The sequence below is a fragment of the Protopterus annectens genome, chromosome 4.part0 (assembly GCF_019279795.1).
Source record: "Protopterus annectens isolate FY-2018-M chromosome 4.part0, PAN1.0, whole genome shotgun sequence".
In the NCBI taxonomy this organism is placed as follows: domain Eukaryota; kingdom Metazoa; phylum Chordata; order Ceratodontiformes; family Protopteridae; genus Protopterus; species Protopterus annectens.
In genome coordinates this window covers 198,721,734-198,749,023 of record NC_056733.1, presented here as the reverse complement: position 1 = coordinate 198,749,023, position 27,290 = coordinate 198,721,734, and the positions used below count along the sequence as shown (strand labels likewise).

Here is a 27,290-nt window from a genome sequence, read left to right as displayed (position 1 = left end):
ATTCTCCTCCTCCTGCATTTTCCATAGTGCTTTAAAATGAGGAAAATCTTTACATAATTATTACCTCATGAGTCCGAACAGAGGTTACAGCCACATGATGCAACAGCTTTCCAATAAGTATTTAATTTCCTACGTGTGAGGGGGTACTCATTTTCTGTTACCATAAATGCTTATTATACTTGCACTTTTGATTTCCTAATTTGACAGGGGTTATCATTCTACCAGAATCTGACAAGGGGTGATCCTCCTTTCCTTCTATAATGCAGTACACTCACTAGCTTATTTTTAGCACAATGATATAGTCCTGCCTAAATTGTCCTAACTGTTTGATTGCATTCCATAGGAACAGCTTCATTTAAAGCATGCATATCAGTTTTCACATTTCTGTTAACAGTATTGTCTTTACTATTAGCAATACAGAACATAGCAATAAGACACCTTCACCACATTTGAAACAGGTCAATTGCTTGTTGCCTTTTGTCTTCACAGAAGATGGCACATATCTTACTGCAGTTTTAGACTTAGAAGCCAACAGTTCAGTTTGTTTTAGCTCCCTCTGTTTCTCTGATCATTAGACACACTGTCAGCCCATTTGTTTCCTTCACCAGTAACAGCCAACTCATGAGGGTCATCATTAAAGGTAGAATGCAAAGGGGTTTCTCTTTTTTATAGTAATTATGCTCTCATCATATAAATTGGTCTTTCTGATGATAAAATACACATTTTATTTTAGCTTCTTTAAACGATATTTAATAAGTTTAATAAACTTGTGTTTGTATTTCCTGTATGCTGAGCAGATGCCTGGTACTTCCCGGTTCATACTTATGTGGTCCTGCATTTTAATGATTCAAATGCAAAGGGGGGATAACAGCTTGTAGCAGATTGGCATGTCTTCTATAGTCCAAAAAAAGATTCCAAATCTTAAAGTGACAGACTGCACAGTCAACCAGTCATGCACTCAACAGTAAGAATCATAAATAAGTACATTTATATTCAAATAAAAAGTAGTAAAACAGAAATAGGACAGGATTCCTGTTAAATTGTATAATGTTTTGCATACAGTGTAATAATACAGATACAACACTGTAATAAATAGTTGAGTACCATGAGAATGATCACTCTTAAGAAGAAAACTAGAAGCAAATGAATTGCCACAGTGATGACCTGTAATAAAGTATGCTCAAGTTACACATTGATTAATCAGTGCTGGAATGAAAAATGTTCATTGACTTGACTGGGTTTCTTGGCAAAACAGAAGCACTGCCTGTATTTGGGATTACATACTGCTGAAAGTATCTGGTGAGAAGACAGACTGCCTACAATATCAAATTCCATTTACAGGCTGAGTTGCAGGGAGAGCCTGTGACCTTGTATGATATAGGGAAATATTGCCAGCCCAGCTATATGGAATTTTGTAAATAATTCTATGTCATTTGTGAATATTTATATGATTTATACAGAACTGTACGTTATGTACAGAGCTAAAATGTAACCACATCATGCCCTGTTAACTTAGAACAGAAAATAATTTGAAATTAGAGTGCTTTGCAATTGTACTATAAAAGTTCTCTCTCAATTTCAGTTCAGGAGCAGACACAATCTAGAGCAAGAAGTTTTTTGTATTGTCTTGGAGAGAAGTAATGACTATGTTTCAAATGTAAAAGCGTTTTATTGTTTTATGACTCCCAAGATCTGAGGGATAACTATTTATCTCACAGAGATGTTCAATTATGTCAAGTTTCTGTTTAGCACTGAAGTCAGGTGGCAAAGAGTGATGTCATCCAAGCTGGCCCAGCAGGAATGTTTGATATTAATTTGGGAACTCTCTCACAGAGAGACTGGGTATTTTGTATTGGACCTAGCAAGAACATTCACTCATCATCACCATCTGCACTTGCCTTGCCAATAGTAAGTAACTAGGGTACAGTGATTTGTTTTAGATATAGTTAGGAATATAGTAAAGATTAGTTTAAATGTTTTCTGTATTTATTTGAGAATGTCCTGCAATGCTATTTTAAAATATTTCCAGTGATTCTGAACTCTGAATTTACTGTATTGATGCACTGAGTATTGTCTTCTTCTTTTATTATTTATTATTAAATATATTTTAACCAATCACTGTGGCTATGTGTGAGACATATTTAAGCTCTTAAAGTACTTGCATATGTATTAGGTGACACTGTACAGGCCACTCCAACTAGCTTAGTTCTTGGTCAAAACTACCATTTGGATTATTAGTAACATTACACAGTAGGATTGGACACCCTTTGTTAAGGGCCTAGAGTAGCTGATAAGAGTGGTTGGTGGCAGTGATAACTACCTTACAGTCTAGGCAGAAGGGGGCACAGCTAGTAAACCTGTGCCAGCCTTTCCCAGGTAAGTGAGTGTGTGTGTGTGTGTGTGTGTGTGTGTGTGTGTGTGTGTGTGTGTGTGTGTGTGTGTGTGTGTGTGTTTACATATAAATCAAATCTCAAAGTTTGTGTGTCAGCTACTTCAGCAGGGACACAAAGCATTGGTTGGACAGAGAGGGTGCTGGAGGTTTTTGCTTGACCACTCAGCTGAGATCTCAACCCTATAGCTGTGCCAATAGGGAGTCTGATTGGGGTTCTGAAGAAAAAAGGATAAAACAGCCCCAGACTAACTGTGGTCTCTGTGTGCTCTTAAGGGAAATTGTACTTTACTGTGTGTGTACATGTCATCCTCCCAGTGTGCATGTTCCTCACTGTTGCCATTGGTGAGGATTGAGGCTCCTTGATTACTGGGCCAGTGGAGGGGCATCACACCTTGTACATGATATGCACAGTTCGATGTAGTGTGAATCATCCTGCAAACCATTGGGAGGATGACTCACAATATTACGTTTTTAAAAATAGATTTAATTCCCTGATGAGCTTGTGACCCATATGCCCATCCCTAGTCATGGATGTCGAGAACATAGGTATGATGACCATGTCACTCCACAGGTGGAGCTTGTGCACCTGACAACCTCAAAGCCACACTGCTCCACCTCTGTGTCAGACCTAGGTCCCAGCTGGCAATACCAACCGTTGACATATAGGTGGAGATGCTAAGTCAGAAAACATAGGCCAGACTCTGCAGCCCCACCAAGTTTGAGTTTTGCTGAGAATAGATACAGAGTTTCAGTGCTCAAGTGTACACAACAAGAGTCAAAGAATTTTATAGAATATCAGTATCTTTTCTTGGTATAGCAAGACTTCTCTCAATCCAGTACCTTGAGGTATGGAGCTACATACTAGTTTTCTCCTTATCACATCATCAGAAGATATCACCAGATGTCACAGAATCAGTAAGTATTTGGACAATGGCTCAGCATATGTTAAATAAAACTCATTTTTTTAAACTTAATAAATATAGCTCCACTGACATAACTAAAATAAAAATTACATATTTTAGAATCAGAATGAACACTTAACATGATGATAGCATACTTTATGCAAAAGTAAGTGGTAAAAACCTTTGCACTTTATCTTTAGGGCAGCAGTTGTGGGTGGTTTGAAGCTTCTTTTTTCTCGCTTTCTCTCTCTAGTATTACCACGTGCAGCTGGGGAGAGGCATGCAGTAGGCCACATGTTGAAGGCCTCACCTTTCTTCCACAACAGGTGTTTCCTCCAAGCAGCCTTCTCCATCACCTGAGGCATAACTGGTTTTCTCTCCTGTCTCCACTAGGGAGACTGCACTACCATGTGCACCTCTGAATGCACACAAACCCCACCCTTTCCCCCCAGGAGAGGCAAGCGTGCTGAGCCTCTTGCCCCCCCCCCCCCCCCCCCGTCCCTCTATACCTGGCTCCTCCAATGCCAGGGCTGCTAATCAAATTCTAGTTGCTTAGTTCATAATCACAGCACTGCACCACAGAGGCAGGCAGTCAGTGCAGTTGGAAACGTATCATTAACTAATACGTATTTAAAGTTAGTAGCTTCCCAGAGTTTTTGGGATCACTTTGACATACCCATTTTCTTATATTACTAGATAATGCACTGTTAAACCTGTCTACTCTTACATTTAGTGATACTTTCTCTTTACCATTGCTAACAGGATCAAGGCTTTAAAATGTGCTTTACATAAGGCATCTATGCTGTTTCTGGTTTATCCACATTAAGTCTCCAGTTTTTTAACATTTTATTGCTTGTACCTCAGTGGTTACGCCAGCCTAAAAATTCTTGTCACGGTGCATGCAGTCCACCCCCTCTATTTCCACATCCATTTTCAATGCCTCTCCTCTGAGTTAGGATGAATTTTTTTTGCCCAGTCTGCTTGGTCTAAATTCTCTGTGTTGGCATAAGTTTCTCCTCTCTAGTTAATTTCTTCATAACAGGCACAGTCTTAGGGTTGACTACATTTTCCAGCTTGACTAGCTGTTGTCACACTACCTTTTGGTTAGTCTTCACCTGTGATTTCACAAGACTTGATAACAAGCTCTCCATTGTTGGGGGTCACCAAAAAATGTTGTCAGAAACAACAATTACAGTACTGTACAAGATTACAGTTTGCACTTGGTGCAGTGATAGTCAAATGGCAAGTCTTAGTCAGCTGTCCATGTACACAATATAATAATAAGGTCCAATGAGCCATTATATGCAAAACTTTTATTTATAAAATATGGCTCATCTTTCACATAGTTGTGGAAAATTAAAATAACAGCTGACTTGACTTGAAACAAAGTACACCAGTTCCTGTGGTTTCTGCCCATCAGTAGGAAAACATTGTTTCACAGTCCTTCCAGGAACAGAGGCGGTCTTTAAAAGCAGCAGGCTGTAGGCTTCTACAAAGCTGCAATTGCAGCTCAGTAATGCAGATGATTTCTTTAAATATTAAATATAATGCAAAAGTTAGACCCAATTGACTTGTCACACTCCAGTCCTTCAGGGTCTTCCAGGCAAGCTCCAGCTCACTCATGCTATACCTCAAGTTGTGGAACAAACTTCTGATTCCATCTCTTCAGGAGCTACTTCATCTTACATCAGCATGGTTGACAATCAACAACTAAAAACAAATCCTCTTATCTGACTAATACAAGGTGGTTGTCTAACTGTTGTGAAAATACAGCCATACTCCTTATTGCACCACACATTTTGAAGACGCAAGCAGGTGTAGCATTTAATGCATGCCTCACTCTGTAGCTTAGTATCTGATGTCATCAATTTTCATTTTATCCTCGACATATGGGTTCGGTTCCAAACACTGGAACTGACTCTGCCGTTACTACAGCTCACGGAAAGCAAAAACTCTCAAACCTAACCCACAGTGTTCCTTTCCCTGCTACCTTAGATCTCATTTGCCACTTTTCGTGTCAGATGTGGTTGCCTTTACTCTCCAACAAGCTAAGTAAAAGTTTATTTTTTCTTTTTGCTTTCCAACTTTTCAGTAGTCTCTTTCACTCTCCCTTAACTTATCTTATAAAATTCAGAACCTCTTCTGAACTCTTCCGTACTTTTTGTCTCTTTTCTCTGTAATACATTCATATTTTCGATCATTGTTGATAGTCTTTCCCTTTCTCCCTTGTGTAATTTTCCTGGCTGTTTTTTCCAAAAACTAAAGCAGTTTTATTAGTAATTTTTCTTTTTCTTCTTCTTCAGTGCGTATGTGTGTTTGTGTGATTGTGCGGCCTACCCCCCCCCCCCCCCCCTTTTTTTTTTTTTTTTTTTTGCTGGAGCAAGACATGGCTTATGATTCTAAAGCCCCTTCTGGGTTTAAGAGATGCCAGAAATGTGGGCACAAGATACCCTTTTCTGACGCACATTTGTTATGTGTGTACAGTCTAGGCCTCTTCCATCTTCAAGATACCTACTCTATATGCCATTCTTTTAGCCACAAAGCTTTAGTAGAAAGAAAAAATAAATTAATTTTGAAGGTACTTATCCCATATGCTTTTAGTGAGACCAGATCTGGTTCTGAAAAAGGTGAAAGTAAAACCGATGTGCATCTCCTTCTTCCTCTTCCTCCACTAAATCCACAGAGAAATTAAAGAAAAGGTGTGTGTCAATGCCAACTTCTTCTTTGTCACCATCTTCAAAAAAGCTCAAGTCTTTGGTTCCTACAGTTTTTTTTGGAACCAACAGAAGTAGTATCAAAGATGCCGGTTCCTACACCTTCTTTGGTACCGAAACAACTGGATAAGAAGTCTTCGACACCAGCGGTTTCTGGCAAGAAGCATCTTGACCCAACGGCACTGCAATCATAGGTGTAGACTCCTTCCTCAGAGACAAGCATTTTAGCACCGAGCAAGCTATCTGGGGAGTGTACCATGTTGACACTACCTAGAACTTCATACTCTCTCTTGTTTGACCCTTTTCCAGATAGGCTACCTTCAGCCTTTCTGGAAAGGCCAAAATCACCATCCATTCTCTCTCTCCGTTCCATCAAGAGCCTAACTTCAGATGATGTGGAGAGACTAGTGAATAAGATACTCTGGGTGAGAGGTTTGACAGGTTCCACTGCAGCTCCAGCCCCCACTGATTTAGGATCTGAAGTTTCCTTTACCCCTCCGGCATTTCCTCTTCTAACTTTGGCTGAAGCTTTAGAGTCCTCGGCTCCAAGTTTCCCGGTGTCAACTGTACCGGAGCCAACAATGTCTATGTCTTCAGACCCAATTCTCACTCCAAGCTCTTCAGTTCAGTCTGAACCAGAGACCTCCAGGAGCCACATAGTACAGTTGTGTACACTTACCATAAATGTGGATGTTCGAGTGTATTCACTGTTGCAGTCATCAAACTTGGGTTATCTGCCTGCAGGTAGCCCTCAGTCGTCCCAAATACCAGAGACTTAGTATTTCTGCCTCAGATGCTGTCGCTCCAGGACTGACGTCAGGGGTATAAAAACAGGCAGCCATCAGTTTTTCTTGCCCCAAATGTCAGGAGCCCCCAAATAGGGAGCTAGGTTATGGTGGGGAAAACACCACCAGTAAAAAGTAAATACCAATACCAATACCCCAGAAGGGGTTAGTAACAGCCATATATAGAAGAGAGAGAGAGAAAGGGAGAAAACCAGGGGGCTTGAGGGAGGGAAACCAGGACTGCAACAGTGATAGACAACTGTACTATGTTCTTTGTGTTTCACTGTTGCAGTCATCACACTTGGGTGGCTTCCCAAAGATGAAGAAGGGTGGAGGCAATCAAGAGTTAGGTCTGGCTAGTATGCCTTGCAAGACTGCTGTAGCAAATCCTGCCATGGATTTGGAAAAGATAAGCAGGTGGTAATGCTTGGTGAAGGTGTGTACAGAACTCCAGGTAGCAGCCTCCAGGATGTCCCTGGTAGGGACTCCCCTGAGAAATGCTGTAGAGGTAGATGCTGCCCTAGTGGAACGTGTTCTGACGCCCTGAGGTGTTGGTTTCCCATGGTGCTTGTAGCATAAATGGATGCAGTGTGCTATCCATTTGGAAATAGTTTGTTTTGAAATGACCTTGCCCTCTTCCCCTGTTGCAAAGCTGACTAGTAAATGGTGAGATTTTCTGAAGGGCTTAGTCCTATCAAGGTAGAATCTGAGCTATCTGTACATGTCCAAGGAGTGCAGGATCCTTTCCTTTCCCCCTTATTTTGAGGATTAGGGAAGAAGGTTGGCAATTGGATGGATTGTTGAGAGCCACACTGGACACCACTTTAGGCATAAAGGAAGGGTTAGTCCTGAGGGAAACCCTGTCGGCATGGAAAATAATGAAGGGTTCCACAGCCATCAGTGCTCGTAGCTCAGACACTCTTCTACTGAAGTGATGGCTAGAAGCAAGGCTGTTTTCCAAGAGAGGAATTTTAACTCTGCTGATGCAGCAGGTTCAAAGGGGGGAAGCGTGAGCTTTTCCAGTACAACGTTAAGGTCCCAAGCAGGGGTGGGTGCCCTCCTTGGTGGCCTTAAGTTGTTTGCCCCTCTCAGGAAGTGTTTGATAAGAGGGTGCGAAAAGAGAGGTGGCTCAGTGTTGTAATGAGCAGAAATGGCTGAGGTATGTATCTTAATGGAAGCGAAGGACAGGCCTTTGTGGAGTATATCTGCTAAGTAATCCAGGATAAGAGGCAGAGAGGGCAGTGTTGTGTCCTCTCCTTTTGACTGAATCCATTAGCAGAACCATTTCCACTTATCAGCATAGGGTTTTCTTGTACTGGGTCTTCTGGCTTCAAGAATGAAGTCCAGCACCTGTTTGCTTAAGGTCGCTGGGGGAGAATTCAAGGAATAAGCCAGGCTGCAAGATTTTGGGTTTGCAGTTGTGGATGCAGAATCTGTCCCTCCTGCTGAGAGAGGAGGGTTGGATTCTGGTGTAGGTGCCAGGGTGGCACCGATGTCAGGCTGTGCAGGTACCAGTGTTGGCATGGCCAGTCCAAGACAATCAGAAATGTCCTTGGTCTGTCCTGTTTTATCTTGAGTAATACTCTTGAAAGGAGGGGCAGAGGGGGGAAAGGCATAGATTGAGAGATTTACCCACTGAAAAGATAGGGCATCCACTTTCCAGGCCCTGCTGTGAGGATTCCTGGTGCAGAATTTGCTGAGCTAGTGGCTGTAGGGGGAGGCAAAGAGATCCACCTCTGGGGTCCCCTATTTCTGGATCAGGAGGTTGAAGGTCCTGTGCTCCAAATGCCACTCATGTGGGTCTAGGAGATTTCTGCTTAAGTCGTCTACCAATAAGTTTTGTTTGCCTGGTAGGAATTGAGCTTACAGATGGACTTGAATCTCCAAGGCCGTGTTCCACAAGGCCATGGCTAGCCTGCAGAGTGGGTAGGAATGGGTTCTCCACCTGCTTGCTGATGTACCACATAAAGTACAGTTGTGTACACTTACCATAAATGTAGATGTTCAAGTGTATTTACTGTTGCAGTCATCACATTTGGGTTATCTGCCTGCAGGTAGCCCTCAGCCGGCCTGAATACCAGAGTCTTTGGATTTCTGCGTCGGATGCTGTCGCTTCTTCCATGACATCAGGTCATCAGGGGTATAAAACATGCAGCTGGCGACATTACAACAGTTTTTCTTGCCCCAGATGTCAGGTGCCACCGCAACAGGAAGCAATTACATGGTATGGAACACCCCCAGCAAAAAGCAAATACACATGACATAAGATATGCCATATAAGGAGGAAAGGTAAAAGTCAAGAGAAGTCAGGGGGCTGGTGGGAGGGTAACCAGGACTGCAACAGTGAATACACTCGAACATCTACATTTATGGTAAGTGTACACAACTGTACTATGTTCTTCGTGTTTCACTGTTGCAGTCATCATATTTGGGTTGATTCCCAAAGCTAAGGAAGGGTGGAGATCGTTAAAGAGCATTAGGGCTAGCAATAAGGCCCTGTAAGACTGCTGTCGCAAATCCAGCTCTGGATTTAGAAAAAGATTGTCAGGTGGTAATATTTGGTGAAAGTATGTACAGAGCTCCAGGTTGCAGCTTCCAGGATGTCCCCGGTAAGGACTCCTCTGAGAAATGCAGTAGAGGTAGATGCAGCCCTGATGGAATGTGTTCTTATCCCCTGTGGGGTAGGTTTTCCATAGTGTTTGTAGCAGAAATGGATGCAATGTGTTATCCATTTGAAAATGGTTTTCTTTGAAATGGCCTTCCCCTCTGCCTCTGCAGAAAAGCTAACTAGCAGCTGCTCAGATTTTCTGAGAGGCTTAGTCCTTGTCCAAGTAGAATCTAAGCTGTCTGTGTACATCCAGAGAATGCAGTATCCTTTCCCCTTTATTCTGAGGATTAGGGAAAAAAGTAGGCAAATGAATGGACGGGTTTAGGGCCACACTAGACACCACCTTGGGCATAAAGGATGGATTACTCCTGAGGGAAACCCTGTCCGCATGGAAGATAATGAAGGGTTCCACTGCCATGAGTGCCTGCAGTTCAGACACACTTCTTGCTGAAGTGATGGCTAGAAGTAAAGCTGTTTTCCAAGACAGGAATTACAACTCTGCTGTAGCAGCTGGTTCAAAGGGGGAAAGAGTGAGTTTTTCCAATACAAAGTTAAGGTCCCAGGCTGGAGTGGGAGCCCTCCTGGGGGAGAGGGGGTCTTAAATTTTTGGCCCCTCTAAGGAATTGTTTCAGCAAGGAATGAGAGAAGACGGGTGGCTTAGTATTATAATGTGCTGATATGGTAGAGACATGAATCTTAATTGAAGAGAAAGACGGGCCCTTGTGGAGCATTTCTGTTAAGTAATCTAGACTATGAGGTAAGCTGGGCACCGTTGTGCCCATCCCCTGAGCCTGGCTCCAGGAACAGTATCTTTTCCACTTTTCTGAATAGGATTTTCTAGTACTAGGTCTGCTTGCCTCAAGAATGACATCCAACATCTGCTTACTGAGGGTTGCTGGAGGTGAGGTCAGGGAATTAGCCAGGCTGCAAAGTTCAGGGTTTGAAGCTGAGGGTGCAGAATCTGGCCCGCCTGCTGGGACAGCAGGGAAGGGGTCTGAGGCAGGTAACAAGGTTGTAGCACTGTCAGACTGCGTAAAAGGGGGGATCAGTGCTGGTGTGGCCAGTCTGGTGCTCAGTATTGTCCTTGGCTTGTCCTGTTTGATCTTTAGTAGAACCTTCGAGAGGAGATGCAGAGGGGGAAAGGCATAAACTGAGAGGCTTTCCCAGGTAAAGGACAGGGAATCCACTTTCCTAGCTTGACTGTGGGGAGTTCTGGTGCAGAATTTGTTCAACTGGTAGTTCTGAGGGGAGGCAAACAGGTTTACCTCTGGTGTCCCCCATTTGTTCCTCAAGAGCTTGAATATTTTGGATTCCAGTTTCCATTCGTGTGGGTCCATGAGATTTCTGCTCAAGTCTGCCAGTGAATTTAGGTGCCTGGCAGGAATTGAGCTTGTAGGTTCACTTGGTAGCTCAAGGCTTTGTTCCACAGAGCCATAGCTACTCTGCAGAGTGGGTAGGAATGGGTTCCCCCCTGCTTGTTTATGTACCACAAAACTGTGGTGTTGTTTGTCTTTACCAATAGTTGTCCTGGAAGAATAAGGTTCTGAAGGCTGTCAGAGCATTCTGTACAGCTAACATTTCTTTTTGATTGATATGCAGGTGCATCTGTTTTGGGTTCCATTTGCCCTGAATGCACTGCCCTGCCCTGCCGTGTGAGCACCCCATCCATAGTCTAATGCGTCTGTTTTTAGGGTTTGGGCGGCAGGGGGTAGAGTAAAAGGGTGTCCCTTCTGGCAGCAGGCCTCTGCCCACCAAAGGAACTCTGCCCTTAGATAAGGAACAATAGGAATCATTGTTTCCAGGTCCTGAGAATGTTGACACAGACTTTTTAGATACCACTGAAGTTTCCTCATATGCAGTCTTGCATATGGAATTAACAGAATGCAAGAGACCATGAACCACAGGGCTTGCAGGATTTTCCTTGCAGACAGCTGGGTTTTTGTGGCCAGTAGTTTGAAGTAGGTTGTCAAATGAACTTGTTTCTCTGGAGTGAGGAATGCCATCTGGAAAGTTGTGTTCAAGCTTGCTCCCAGGAATACAATCTGTTGGTAGGGGTAATAGGTGTGATTTTTCTCGTTGATGGTGTACCCCAGTGAAGTTAGAAGTCTCTTTACAAATGCCAGGTGCTGTAATAGCAAGTCTTGACTCTCTGCCTGAATCAGCCAATCATCCAAGTATGGGTAAATCTGAAAATTTCTCTGCCTGCAAAATGCAATGGCAGGAGCTAGGCACTTTGTGAATACCCTGGGTGCAGTAGATAAGCCAAAGGGAAGTGCAGAGAACTGATAGTGCATGGAGACTGCCCTGAAGCATAGGAATTTTCTGCAGGATTCCCTTATTGGGATGTGCAGGTAAGCTTCTTTTAAGTCTAGAGTTGCCAGCCAGGCATCTTTGGCTAGCATAGGAAGACGCTACTGAAGAGTTAGCATTTTGAATTTTGGAACCACCAGAAAGGTGTTGAGAATAGAAAAGTCCAGGACAGGACGCCAGGAGTTTTATTTTCTGGGAACCAGGAAGAGTCTTGAATAAAAACCTTGTCCCCTTTGTTCTGCTGGGGCAGGTTGAATAGCCCTGATACTGAGGAGAGAGAAAGCACTTGTTTTTGGGCCTCCGCTCACTGGTTTGGGGGGATGTCTGGCCATCCACTTGGGGTTGGGAGTGAGTGGAAGTGGAATCTGTATCCTAGAAAAATTATGTTTAAAACCCATTTGTCTTGGGTAACAAGCTCCCAGTTTTTTTGCATGCAGGGCGAGCTTTCCTCCTAAGGGAGCAAGTAGTTCAGCAAGGCTTGGTAGAGTTAAAGATAAGCCATTCTGCCATTTTTCCATAGGGGGTGGTTTACTACTCCCTGCTTTGGAAGTGGGGGTCCCCACTTCTTAGATCTGTGCATAGCCTGAGATTGAAGTCTTAGTGGTCTGCTGCTCCTGGGTTTGGACTGAGAAGGCCTGGAAGGGACTGGAAAGGACCAGTTCTCTGAAAGCCAATGCCTACTGAATCTAGGTGGCTGTACCTGTTAGAAATCTTTAACAGTTTGCATAGATTTAGCTTTTTCCTCCATCCTTTTGAGGACTTCTGCTTTGTTGCCAAAAAGGCGCTTTTGGTGTAAGGATGCATCCAGTAATTTAGCTTTAACATAATCTGGCAAATTTTGTTCCTTAAGTCAAGCATGCCTTCTAAGTACAGACCCAGTGACAGCAGCCCTGCAAGATGCATCTAAAGCATCAAAACCACACTGCAAAGTATGTTTACCTACTTGGTCAGCAGAATGCATTAACTCTTGTAAATCTTCGTGTCCAGCACAGTCAGGAATCAACATCATTTTCTGTTTAATTAATCCCATAATATGCTGCTGATACTTTAACATATGAAACTGGCAATTTAAAGCCCTAATGGCCAAAGTAGCAGAAGTATATACCTTCTTACCCCATCTGTCTAAAGCACTGGAATCCCAATCAGAAGTGGTAGGATTTTTGGCAGTAGTAGCCTTAATGCCTTTTGGTCCTTGGGAAATGGTCTCTGGCTCCGCAGTAGGATTCTTGAAAAGGAATTTGAGAGAGTCAGGTACTCTGTAGTACCATTCAGATTTCCTGGGAGCTGGAGGCAAAGTGCCTGGATTAAGGCTGGATTCAAAGAAATCATCTACAATCTCCAGAACAGGAGGGATAGCTAAAGGCCTGTGTTGAGGCAGGTTTAAAAATTCCCTAAGTCTCTTTTTGGACTGAGAATAGTCCTGGCTTTCCCAGCGGAAATGCTCCCTAAGGGAATGCAAGGTTTCACCAAAAGAAATTTCTTCTGGAGGGGAAGCAAAGGGAATGGAATCCTCTGCGGCAAAATCCTCATAAGTAGATAAGGGTAAATCCTGGTAGTCAGAAGGAACAGAGCTATCAGATTCCTGATCAGAAGAATCAGAAAGGAAATCAGTTCTAGGTCTCCTACGGGGGAAGGCTGGCTTCCCCTAAATAAGGTAATAAGGTCTTCAGCCATTCTAATTTTTTTTTTTTGAGGTATATGGGCCGGAGAATGCGCTTTGGTTGTCAGTTTTCTAGGCTTAGTGCGAGCTTTAGGCCTGAGGAATTCGGTATTCTTAGCTTGAAACAAAGTCGTCGGTTTGATGTGAAAATCGGTAGGCCTGAATACACCCTCAGAAGCCAGTGCCTGCACAGCGGCTCCGGACCCATCCAAGGTAGAGATATCCACAGGTTCCATAGTCGAAGAAGCAGCTCGCTGCATACCGGACTCCGAATGGGTCTCAGTAGAGGCTTATGAATCTGTAGTAGTGGGTATCTGGGGCTGCAAAAGCACCTGAGTACCAGCGGACTGGCGACTAGCTTATCAGAAGCGTCATCGGCAGTTTTGGACCTATGCAGTCTGTGTCTCTGTCTTTATCCTTACTTTTTTTGGAAGATCAGTAGTCGGATGGCTTAACTAAGCCATTTTGGAGTACAGAGATCAAGAACGGAAGTATTTAGCTACAAAAATAGCCAGACAATGAATAGTTCGGGCATTGAACAAGGCACAAAACTGACAGCGAGGGACGTCGTGGTCTGGGCCTAAACAGGTGACGCAGCAAGAATTAAAATATCTATGAAGTATTTGCTTTCCACAGGCAAGACAATTGTTAATTTTTTCTGACATAGGTTACAGCAAGAAAAAAGGATCCCCGACGGGGTACTTATCTTTTTGAAGACTTCAGGTCTCAAACTCAAAAACGAAAATTTCAGAAGTCAGACGACCTGCACTTGAGAACTGCTTCTGCTTTGGGCACCGCACGGCAAGAAAGACTGATGTAATGGCAGCGGCTGCATGTTTTATACCCCCTGATGTCATGGAAGAAGCGACAGCATCCAATGAAGAAATCCAAAGACTCTGGTATTCAGGCAGGCTGAGGGCTACCTGCAGGCATATAACCCAAATGTGATGACTGCAACAGTGAAACACGAAGAACATCTGTGGTGTTGTCTTTTTTTATTAACAGTTTTTCTGGAAAGATTAGGGATCTGAAAGCTGTCAGGGCATTCTGTACAGCTAGCATCTCTTTTTGGTTGATGTGCAGATGAATTTGATTTGGGCTCCAGTGGCCCTGAATACATATTCCGTCCATGTGTGCCCCCCAGGCATAGTCTGATGAGTCTGTGGTTAGGATCTGGGTGGCTTGGGGTTGAGTAAATGGCAGCCCCTTATTGTGGTTGCATGCTTCTGCCCACCAGACGAACTCTTTCCTTAGACAGGGTATGATAGGAATGACTGTTTCCAAGTCCTGAGAATGTTGGCACCAAAGACTTTTTAAGTACCATTGGAGTTTCCTTATATGCAGTCTTGCATAGGTAATCAGCAATATACATGAGGCCATGAACCCTAGGGCCTGCAGTATTTTTCTTGCAGACAGCTCTCAGGAATACAATCTTTTGACTGGGTACCAGTTTTGATTTCTTTTCGCTGATGGTGTACCCCAAGGAAGTGAGAAGGTTTTTCACAAATGTCAGGTGCTGCAGCAACATTCCTGACTGTCCGCCTGAATCAGGCTGTTGTCCAAGTATGGGTAAATTTGGATATTTCTCTGCCTGCAGTATGCAATGGCTGGAGCCAAGCATTTTGTGAATACTCTGGGCGCAGTAAATAAGCCAAAGGGAAGTGCAGAGAACTGATAATGCATAGACCCTGCCCTGAAACATAGATACTTCCAGCATGATTCCCTTATGGGGATATGCAGATAGGCTTCTTTTAAGTCTAGGCTGACTAACCAGGCACCCTTGGCTAGCATAGGAAGAAGCTGTTTCAGGGTAAGCATTTTGGATTTTGGTACCACCAGGAAGGTGTTGATAATGGAAAGATCCAGGATTGGGCACCAAGAACCTTCTTTCCTGTGTACCAGGAAGAGTCTGCAGTAGAATCCTTGACCCCTCTGTTCTACTGGAACCGGCTGAATAGCTCTGATATTGAGCAGGGAAAGTACTTGGTTTTGAGCCTCTGCCCACTGGTTTGGAGGAAGGTCTTTAAACCCACTTGGGGCTGGCAGTAAATGGAAATAAAATTTGTACCCCTGGCACACAAGGTTGAGGACCCACTGGTCCTAAGTGATGGACATTCAGTTTTTTGCATGAAAGGCAAGTTTTCCTCCTAAGGGCACAAGCAATTGGGCAGGGCTGGGGAGTGGAGTAAAGAAGTCATTGTGAGCTTTTTTCATAAGGGAGTGGCTTACCACTGCCTGCTTTAGGAGTGGGGGCACTCCACTGCTTAGATCTCTGCATACCCTAAGACTGAAGTCTGGGTGGTCTCTTTCCTCTGGGTCTGGTTTGAGAAGGCCTGGAGGGGACTGGAAAGGACCAGTGTTTGGAAGGGCAATGCCTACTGAATCTAGGGGGGTTGCACTTGTATGAATTCTTTAACACTCTGCATAGACTTAGTTTTTTCCACCATCTTTAAGAACCTCTTCTGCTTTGGTGCCAAACAAACAGTCCTTATTCAAAGGAGTGTCTAGTAACTTTGATTTGACATGGTCTGACAAGGTCTGCTCCTTCAGTCAAGCTTGTCTTCTCAGTACAGAGCCGGTGACAGCTGCCCGGCAAGATGCTTCTAGGGAATCAAAGTCACACTGCAACGTATGCTTGCTGACTTAGCTTGCAGAGTGCATAAACTCCTGCAATCCTTTATTTTCTGCACAGTCTGAAAAGGCTGCCACTTTTTGTTTAATAAGTTCCACAATATGTTGCAGGTACTTCAGCATGTGAAACTGACAATTCACTGCCCTAATAGCAAGAGTTGCAGAGGTATATACCTTCTTACCCCATCTGTCCAAAGCTCTGGAATCCCTGTCCGAAGGGGTGAGATTCTTGGCTGTAGTAGCCTTGATACCTTTAGGCCCCTGGGAAATGATCTCTGGGTCAGCAGTGGGATTCGTGAAAAGAAATTTGCGAGTGTCAGGTACTCTGTAGTACTTGTCTGGTTTCCTAGGGGCAGGAGGTATAGTGTCAGGAGTAAGACAGGACTCCATAAAAACATCATCCACAACATCTAGGACAGGGTTTATTGTTAAGGGCCTGTGTTGAGGCAGCTCTAGAAATTCTCTGAGTCCCTTTTTGGATTGAGGATAGTCTTGCCATTCCCAGTGGAAATGCTCTCGTAAGGTATGCAAGGTTTCACCAAAAGAAAAATCCTCTGGAGGGGAGGCAGAGGGAATGGATTCCTCTGCATCTGAATCCTCAAAAGCATATAAGGGCATGTCTTCATAATCAGAAATTTCAGAGTCATCGGACTCCTGGTCTGTAGAAGCTGAAAGGGACTGGACTCTGTCTCTTAGCAGGGGAAGGCTGAATTCCCCTAATCAGTGTAATAAGGTCTTCAGCCATTCTAAACATTTGTTTTTTTGTGGCATGGAAGCACGTGCATGCACTTTGGTCGTCAGGTTTTCTAGGGGTAGTGCATACTCTGGGCCTAAGAAACTCGGTAGTTTGGGTTAAAAAAGAAGTCGTCGGTTTGAGTCAAACATCAGTTGAGTGAATAACTGCCGCAGAAGCTGGTGCGTGCTCAGCGGCTCCAGACCCATCCGCAGGTTCCATAGTCGAAGAAGAGTCTTGCGGCATGCCGGACTCCGAATGGGTCTCAGTAGAGGTCTGTGAATCCACTGAAGCGGGCATCAGGGACTGCAAAAACACCTCACTGAGCACTGGCGGACTCGGACTAGCTTAACAGAAGCGCTGTCTGCAGTTCTGGACCTATGCGGTCTGTCTCTGACTTTATCTTTACGTTTTTTCGGAATATCAGTAGTCGGATGGCTTACCAAAGCCATTTCAGAATACAGAGATTGAGAGCGAAAGAATTTAGCAACAAAGAGCCTGATGACGAATGGTTCGGGTGTTAAATAAGGCAAAAAATGACAGCAAGGGACATCGTGGTCTGGGCCTAAACAGGTGGCGCAGTAAGAATGAAAATCTCTGTGAGGTATTTGCTTTCCACAGGCAAGACAATTGTTAACTTTTTATGACACTGGTTAGAGCAAGAAAAAAGGATCCCCAATGGGGTACTTAGCTTTAGAAGACTTCAGGATTACTAAATTCGTAAATAAAAATTCAGGTAGTGGCCGACCGGCACTTGCGAACTGCTTCTGCTTCCGGCTCCTCAGCAAGAAAGACTGATGTAATGGTGTCGGCTGCCTGTTTTTACACCCCTGACAACCTGACATCAGTCCTGAAGTGACAGCATCCGACATAAAAATACTAAGTCTCTGGCATTCCTGCAGGCAGGTAACCCAAGTGTGATGACTGCAACAGTGAAACACGAAGAACATCTGTCCTGTCTGCTCAGAGGGGCTAGGTTCGACTCCTATAATTTTTTTTTTTTTTTTTTTTTGGAGCCTTCTCTGTACCTTGGAGCCTCAGCACAGATCAGTTTAGCTCTGGCTTCGGCCTTGGTAGGTGTTTCTCCAGAGAGAGGAGTGATCACAGTTCCAAAGCAGTCTCCCTCTGTTCTGGGCTCCCTTCCCTCTTCAGGTAGGCCAGCTTTCAAGGCTGTGGGGAGGGCCTCGCCTGCAGCAGTTAGCCATACAGAAATTCAACAAGTACCTCCACTGGGCCCAGCAGGTGCAAAAACTGTGGTATTCCCAGATGGGAATTCCCTCTTCTTCTGCTACTTCCCCAGATCATCTCAATGAGGAGGTTCCTCAGAAGAAAAAGTGTAAAAGAAACCACTCAGATTCCCCAGAGGAATCAATCACCGAACACAGATTCAATGAAAGGGAGGCAACTCCAAGGTCACCCTCTCATATCATCTCTTTTGGAGACATCCTGGAAATATTAAAACAGAGGGGTGAATGGAAGTCCCAAGACCCCACTAGTGAGGAGTCAGTGCACCTGCAGGCTTTTGGCACTCGACCACCTACCTCTTGGGTGACTCTCCCTGCTGACGAGCTCATTCAGTTGATCTCTCAGTGGGCATGGAAGGCCCCTGATACCACACAGAACCTATCCTCAAGAGACCTGACAAAATTCTGTCCGCCCCTGAAGACAAACAGTTCTGAGCCAAGAGGTTAGCTGTTAATGCCACAAAAAGGGAAATGGCCATGGAGAGTTCCTCTATCCACCCACCCAACAGAGAGTTTCGGGCGATAGATAGGTTTGGGAAGCAGGTCTATTCTTCATCGACCTTTGTCTTAAGGTTCTTTATTTCTTGGCACACTTCACCAGACTTCAGATGGATCTGGTCAAGGAGTTATCAGATACCCTCGCAGGAACCACTTCTGAGGATGTCCAAGAAAAAGTGGCTTCCCAGTTGGCTACCGTGGAGTCTGTGTCCAATTCGTCCATGAGACTGGCTGCTCATGCAGTCAAAGGGACCACTAGAGTAGCGGGTTTAGGCGCTGTCATTAGAAGATATGCCTGGATGTGCCTGTGACTTTGCGGAGCCATTTAAGTCTTCATTCATCAATGCATCCTTTGATGGATTGTCCTTGTTTGGACCAAAGGTTAGAAAAACTTTATCCAGGTGTGAGAAAGATGGAAAGACACTTTCTGCTACGGACATGTATTTTTCCATTACTCAATGACCATTCTCTAGAAATCAGAGAAGCAATGGAAAAATGTAGTTCAAAATATCTCAAGGGCCTTTTCAGGACACGCATGGAGGTAGTTCCCTCAGGGCAGAGGGGGCAGCTTTAATGGAAGCCACCACACCTGCGGCAGAGGTGGCCTGCAAAATCAGGGTTTCAGAGATTCTTTCTCTGGTAAACCCTACCAGCGCTCCTAAAAGGAGGCCCGATTGCCTTCCTCTGGAGGCAGCTAGGGGATGCTTACCTTTGCACCAAAATGCCTGGCTACAAATAACATTGGGTGCTTGGGTGCATAGCCAGCCTTAGGCATAGGCCAACTAGGCAGCCGCCTAGGGCACCACTGTAGCAGGGGTGCTTTTTCCAGTATTTATTTGGTGTAGGTAGACCAAGATGGGGGCACTGAGTGGTGTGGGGGGTGCCTTGGAGCCCTTTTGCCTAGGACACTAGCTGACCTAAGGCCACTCCTGCTTGGGTGCACAAGATTATATCCAGAGGTTATACAATCCCCTTTTCTCTTCCTCTTCACATATGCCAGAAAATCCTAGACATTCCACCCAGTCAGACAGAACAAGCAGTTCTAGAAATCCAGAAACTGAGAGAAAAAGAGAGTCAAAGAAGTCCCACCACACCAGACAGAGTCCAGAATTTACTTAAGATTCTTTTTAGTGCCAAAGAAGACAGGGGACTGAAGACCAGTTTTACCTCCAAGTGTACTGAACAAATCAGTTTGCCAAACCAAATTCCGGATGGTCATGGTACAACCCATTCTTCCATTTTTGGAAAAAGATGATTGGATGTGCTCGCTAGGATGTGTATTACCATATAAAGATGGACAAATGATCCAGAAGATTCCTCCACTTCCAGCTGGGAGCCAATCACATTCAATTCAGAATTCTGCCCTTTGGTCTCATCACAGCCCCCAGTGTGTTCACAAAGTGTATGGCAGTAGTAGCAGCTCACTTGAGACTGCAGGAATTCTGACAGTTTCCATACCAAGACAACTGGCTCATTACCGCTCCGACCAGGCATCAATTGATAGAAGCAAGAGACCCATGTACTCTTAACTCTTGCAAGGCTTTAAACAGGTTGGCTGCTTCAAGGCCAAATAATAAATCCCTACTCAGAGGCAAGTCAAGTAACTTAGCTTTGATGTCCTCAGGCAAGGTTTGAGAGTGAAGCCATGCATAACTTCTAATGACAGATCCACTAGCAGGTGTTCAGAAAGAGGATTCCATTGCATCACAGTGCACTTCATGTTGAGTATAGTGCAACCTTTGAAGTCTGAGCCTCCACATATACAGCCTGCTGATTAAAGTTTGGTACTTTCAGAGAAAACAGAATTTTATTTAAATTAGCCAAAATAGACAAAAAATAGTTTGTCATTTGAGTCTGACAGTCCAAAGGAAGGCCAGAGTGGAAGAGATGTATACCTTTTTTCCAAATCTATTTATTGCTTTGTTATCTTTATCTGACAGAAGGGCATTTGCAGCAGGTGCAGCATGGGCGGCTTGTCTGTAGAAGTAGAAACAGAAAAGGCAGAGAGATCTGCCAAAGGGTTCTTATACAGGAATTTGTAGACATATTTTAAACCCTATTAGTCCTTTTATGCGCTGTATCTGAGAATTGGGAGCAGTGAAAATACAGGCAAAGGCATCCAGAAAAGCCTCCAGAACAAGAAGGACTGGTGCAGGGGTGTCTACCTCTAGAAAGTTGTAATACCTTTTTTATACATCAGAAATTTATATGGATTCCCACTTAGAATGTTTCATCATGTTAGACACAGTTTCTCCAAAGGAGAGGTCTTCTACTGGAGAATCAGGAGATAAGGTGTCTTCATCATCACGCCACTTGCCCTGGAAAATGCAACTACAAAATCAAACAGATATATAATAGGAGGAAGAAAATCATGGCAGATACTAGGAAGTGGTGCACCCAGCAGGATAAAGCACTCTCATTAAACTAAACAAAACTCAGAGGATAAATAAGTCTACCAAAGCCAAATTTGAGGTAAGTTTGGCCTCCCAGGCCAAGGACAACCACAAAGCATTATTTAGCTATGTCCTCAACCTCAAAGGCAATACACAATTGTGTGCAGAGCTCATTGTAAATGGAGCCACCTATACTGTGCCAGAAGATACAGCAAACCTCCTAGCTGATAAATTCAGCTCCAACTTTACTCCTCTCTCTCCCCCTCAACCTTCCCTCAGGAACTATCAAATATAACTCCCCCTACTATCACTAGGGAACAGGTCCTTAATGCTCTAAGACCAGGAACACTGCATCAATGGGCCCAAACAATATCCCAAGATGCCTTCTAAATAGCATGAAACATGACCCATCTACAAACAGGCCAGTCACAAGTCCCTCAAGGATCAGTCCTTGGATCACTCCTTTTTGGCATTTACTTCTCAGAAGTCAAGACCAATGTCAGTGGTCTCTGGTTGACTAAATTTGTAGAGGATTGTAAATTAGGAGCTGTCATTGAATCTCACAGACACAAATGTTCTCCAGGATGGGCTGACACGAACAAACAATTAGTGTCAGCTGCCATGTACTAAAATTACATCCTAAAAATGCATAACAGCATCCTTTGGGAAGTCATCCATCCCTGGTAACTACCATATTGACAACACACCCCTTAGAGTTGACCTGGTAAATCAGGGACTTAAGGACACAAGTAGATAGTAATCTAGCCTTTGATCATCACATGTCTACGGTGATGAGGAAATCATTCTTTGTTGCGCAACTTATAAACAAAGGTATGGCATCTAAGTCCAAGGAAGTCATTGTTCCACTGTATTCGGCATTCATCAGACTAGTCATCGAGTACAATGCCCCCTTTGGTATGTACCTAACCACGCATATCCAACAATTGGAATGTCCACAGAGGTTCCTCACTAAAAGAATACAGGGCTAAGTAATATGTCCTATGCTGACCACTTCAAGGCCCTATCCCTATAGTCTGTCTCCTACAGGCTTTTGATGAGACAGCTTTGCCTGGCATACAAGGCATTGTCAGACCCCACTCTGATGGACCTCCTACATATCCACAAAACAAACAGTACTAGAATTATCCATTCTAAAGACTTAAACCTTGCCCATGATACAAACAGGACCTGCTGGAGAGATAGGTATGCATCCCAGAGCCAATCCTGTATATGGAAGAGGCACTTCATCCATGTGAAGTAGAGCTCCTCCCTAACCCAATTCAAGTGCAGCTTGGAGAATATGATGGGAAACCAGAAATCCATCCCTGGTTTGGCACCTACGTCTCTAATGGAAACAGGTAACCTGTAAATGATTCATCTCACAGGTCCATGCTTACACTTATCAAGGGTATCAGAACTTGTCAGAGATTTGGGATGCATGGCTAGGCTTAAAAAGGCCCTTGTGGTTGTCAGCCTAGTAAACACCTATAAACCTATAAAGCATACCAAGAGATGTATTATGCAGAACTTTTACTGGCCTGGGATTTCCATAGATGTAACAGGGTACTGCAGACCTGTGAGCAGTGCCAAAAAAGTAGGCAAGGCAGGAGAAAAGGTGAAAGCTCCTTTGATGCCTTTGCCTGTGATTGAGGAGCCATTTCAGAGGGCAGCTATGGATATTGTGGGGCCGCTGAGTACCCCAATTCCACAGGGAAGAAGTACATCCTAGTGGTAGCAATTGAGGCAGAAAAGGTGGCAAATGGTTTGTTACAGATTTTCAACAGTATAGGCTTGTCTGTGGGTGGACTGTGGGGTGAAGCACCTAAAGACCACCCCCTACCATCCCCAGACTAATGGTCCTGTGGAGAGGTTAAACTCTACACTAAAGACCATGCTACAGGCATTTGCAGACCAGTTTAAGATGGAGTGGGACAAATATTTGCCCAATCTGTTTTTTGCTTACAGAGAGGTTCCCCAAGAATCCAGAGGTTTTTCACCCTTTCAGGTGCTGTATGGGCATAAGGTGAGGGGACCTCTAGATTTGATCTGCAATGAGTGGCAGGGTGAGTGTGAATTCCACAAGAAGTCTGTTGTGGCATATGTCCTAAACCTCAGGACAAGGCTCAGGGAACTCATGGGCTTGGCCCAGGATAACCTGGCAGAAGCCCAACAGCAGAAAAAGGTCTGGTATGACAGGAATGCTCAAGCTAGAGAGTATGCTGTGCGGCAGCATGTTATGGTTCTCATTCCTGTCAGACACAACAAGCACCTCTTAAATACTACCCTGAGTCAAGAGATTTTGAAGAACCTCTGGGAAAAAGGGAAGTTTCATCCGAGGAGACAGAGGAATCCCATAAAAGGACGATGGGATTTCCACGTCATGAAGTACCCCCTGATGACTGATCGACAGAACCCAAGAATCCTGACTGATCTGAAGCCAAACAGGAAGAGAAAGGCAAAAAGAGAGAGGAATGTGGCTGGAAGAGACAGACAGTTACACAGCACCTGGTATGTCTGGAAAGGAAGGGTTCGGAGTCCCTAAAAACTGAGTAGCCTTAGCAGGAGGAGCCCGTTTGCCATGCTTCCTACCGTTAGTAGAAGAGCGGGATTGTCTATGGACAAAAGCAAGCTTAGCGGGGTCATTTCTCTGAAATTTAAGAACAGGAGACACATACAGATGTTTAAGCTCCTGTAAGGCCTTACCCTTATCTTGAAGGGACTTAAACAAACCAGCAGCAGCAGCTTCCCCCCAAAAAAGTTTAGAATCCAGAGAAGCATCCATCAATTTAATTTTAATATAGGCAGGTAGACATTTAAGCCTGAGCCAAGAATACCTCCTCATTACTGAACCAAAAACAGCAGCCGCAGAAGAGGCATCTGCTGCATCATAACTACATTTAATAGAATGATGACTTAATTGAGAGGCAGTCCCTAGCAAGGGAAGAACAGAAGGTTTACCCTCAGAGTCTGGAAAATCAGAAATAAGTTGAACGGCCTGAGAAAAAAGAACCAACACAAACCTAGGCATATGGGTCTGATAATTAATAGCCCTAAAAGCAAGGGTAGCAGAAGTGTAAACCTTCTTACCCAACCTTTCCATAGTTCTGCTGCCCTTGTCAGAAGGCAATAACTTGGGAAAAGGAGCAACTGAGACAGCTTATCGAAGGCCACAGACACTATAGAGGGATCAGCAGCAGGACATTTACATAAGAAAGAACTATCCTCAGGCACCCTATAAAACCTGTCAGGCATCTTGGGAGCAGGAGGCAGAGAAGTAGGTGCATGAGAAGCACTAGAATAAGCATCCAGCAAAGCAGCCAAAACAGAAGGAATAGCCAAAGGTTTAGAAGATTCCAACTGCAGCAACTCATAGTACCTCTTATGGATATCAAAGACCTAAGCACAATCCCATTTAAAAAAATCCATCATCCTAGAAAGTGTCAAAAAGAACACATGGGCTAATAGATTCCGCCTCCCTCCTCTAAAGGAGAAGGAATTTTAGTAGAATAAGTCAGGGATTCATTATCAGAATCCAACTCATCCTCAGAAGAATCCTGTTCTCTATGCCTTTTAAGGGGAGTAGAGGAAGGAGGAGGAGCAGGAACCGAAATCCCATGAGGAGGTTTTAAGGACATTAAAACAGTAAATAGCCCCCGAGTGAAGGCCTGCCACTCACTATGTGGATCCCTAGGAGCAGAAGAAACATGTTTAATGTTTTGATTTCTTTTTGAAAGGTATTTCCCCTCCAAAGAACTGAGAAGGCTCAGACCCAGGACAGCAGTCAAGAACCGTAGTAGAAACTTCTTCCCCAACTAAAGACTAAGGAACTTGCCTAGGCCCCTCAGAAAAAAATCAACTGTGGTTCCCATATCCGAAATGGACTTCTGCAAAGCCCCTCCGGACGTGCTGCCATCCGGACTCTCAACAGCCTCAGACACAGCCATAGTAGAGTAATGTGACAACACAGCCAGGTGAGCCTCTGGGTTTGTAATGACCTTGGGAGAAACACCTGGCAGAGGCTGGACAGCGGAAGATTCCGGGTTGTAGCTTTTTCACCTTCGTCCCTGATGGTTGACCCTTGGGGCAGGAAATTCCCTCCAGTGTACCTTTAGCAAAAAGCTTAAGATACTGGTTCTCAAGATACAAGGAAAGGGAAGAAAGTCTACTGCAATGGGTTTTCAGAACAAACGCCTGACAAATAGAACAATATGTATGGTCATGAGAGGTTCCTAGGCAAAAAAGACAGTTATCATGGTGACCTTTATGGGGAATCTGTCTCCCACACTGGCATGTACCCTTCTTGGATGACATTAACCTCATGGAGCACTAAAACAAAAAAAAAAAAAAAAAAAACAACAGGACACCTCTCCAACTGCAAAGAAGTCAGCAAGCAGGCATAGGTAGTCACTGAAGAATGAAAATGTGTTCAACTGGCAGAAATGGATGCAGGAAAACAGAATGATGGTGAAAAAATATGTTCGGAATTGGTGGCAAAGAAGTTCTGTTTATGGTCGGCCTGAACGTCATCTTTATGCCCTATGCTACGCAAAGAACATTTGAATGACGTTCGGCATACCTTTTAAATAAGCAGCAAGAAGTCTTTGGTAGACTGGCCGGACATTCCGGCTTCTGTGGCATGGAATACCATATGGTAATGAATACTGCAGCAGTGAATGTAAGGACATATAACAACCATTGGGAGAGTGAGGATGCAAGGAAGCTTGCCCCTGTAAACAATTGGTATCCTGTGTTTTTAATTAGTGTTTATATTAATGTGTGGGTGGGACACTGGTTACGTGTGCAGCAAAGTGACATCAGATTTCATAAACTATGACTTAAAAGATGTGTGAGATTGTGATTCTAACATTTTCAATTACCTTCAACATTCCCAACAAAATTCCTGAACTTACCTTCATATATAAAACGAACATTCTCTTCATGTGCTGGAGTGAAAATCTCACTGCTATTGGTTGGTGAGCGAGGACCACTACTCCTCTTGCCATTATATAAAATCCTGGAAGCTGGTGAGCTGAAAATGAAAAGCAGTTACATTCACTTTGCTCTCTCAAACACAAAATTTCATCTTCTTAACAGAAAAAAAAGATTACAGCATGAATGAGTTCTCAGAATGCAGAGTCAAAGCTACATGGTCACAATAAAGCAAGGGACAGACAAGACTCTCCAATATATTTCCACAGTGTTAAACTTTTATTAGCTACTAAGTTTAAAAAAATAGCCTACCTTGATGTAAACTGGTAAATAAATGAATATGATTAAAGTATTAACTAGAATACATGCATAGTTATCCATTTTATCTCCTCCCTAAAATGTTAAAACATAAACAGTTACTCGGTCAGGGGTTTAAAGGCAGTTGTCACTTCTGACAAATTTACATAAGTAGCAATGCAGTACTGAAATGTTAAGCTTTAAATGTTGGATATTTATAACAGTTTATATGTTAAGATAGCTTAAATGTAGTATCAACCACTTCTGTAACAGAGAAAAGTCAGAAAATATTTTTCCTTGTTAATGTATCAACACATTTATCTTAACACCCCCCCCCCCCCACACACACACACACACAACAGGACAGAACTGCAGAGAGACAAGTGGCAACTCGATCAACTAGGTGCACTGATGACACTGTTCATAAAAAGGTCTTTTATGCGTTTTTGTGACATCCTTCCAGAGAGGGGACGCATATCTGGTATATATATATATATATATATATTCATGATAACATGGTAAGGGATTCCCACTGACTTTTGAGTCAGTCCTCACAGTAGTTGAGTGCATGAGGATTTTGTAGCCCACAAAAGAAATGTGGCCATTGATGGCAACTATAACATACAGCTGAATTTACTTTGACATACGTTTACTATGTGCCCTTGCATTAAAAACATTAAGGAAAGGAAATCAGAAGTACTTAACTGTGTTTAAATGTGCGCACATACATACACACACACACACACACACACACACACACACACACACACACACACACACACACACACACACACACGCATTTAAACACAGTACTGTATCTCACGTATAGTATGTTACATACATTTTTCTACACTCACACACATACGTAGACACATGCACACATGTCCATCATGACTCATACAAGTACTTGAAATGCATCCTGTCAAGAAGGAATGAAAGCAAGAAAACAAGTTCACATTACCAAGGTTGGCCACATCATTTGCCAAATTGAGGGAAACAGATTAAAATTGTAAAAGAAGCACTTGGAATGATTTTGAGGCACTAAAATAGGTCCGGAAACTAAAGATACAATGGAAAAAAACATGTGTTTTGAGTGCTAAGGTACAGTTTTACTTTAAGTAATAGAAGGATGAAGCCCTGACTGCAACAAGGACAGAGATCACTTAGCAACTCAGGCACTGGAGAAGGCAAGTA

The 27,290-nt window shown here is 43.7% G+C and overlaps 1 protein-coding gene across 2 annotated transcripts in view; it reads right to left on the bottom strand.

The window, feature by feature from the left end:
* The window catches only part of MCRIP1 (MAPK regulated corepressor interacting protein 1), a 502,946-nt gene that overhangs the window by 201,293 nt on the left and 274,363 nt on the right, over positions 1-27,290 (bottom strand). For both annotated transcript variants that reach the window (XM_044068200.1, XM_044068201.1), the window contains exon 3: positions 25,781-25,899. In XM_044068200.1, coding sequence (XP_043924135.1) covers positions 25,781-25,899 — 119 coding nt within the window. The remainder of the gene's footprint in view (positions 1-25,780; positions 25,900-27,290) is intronic.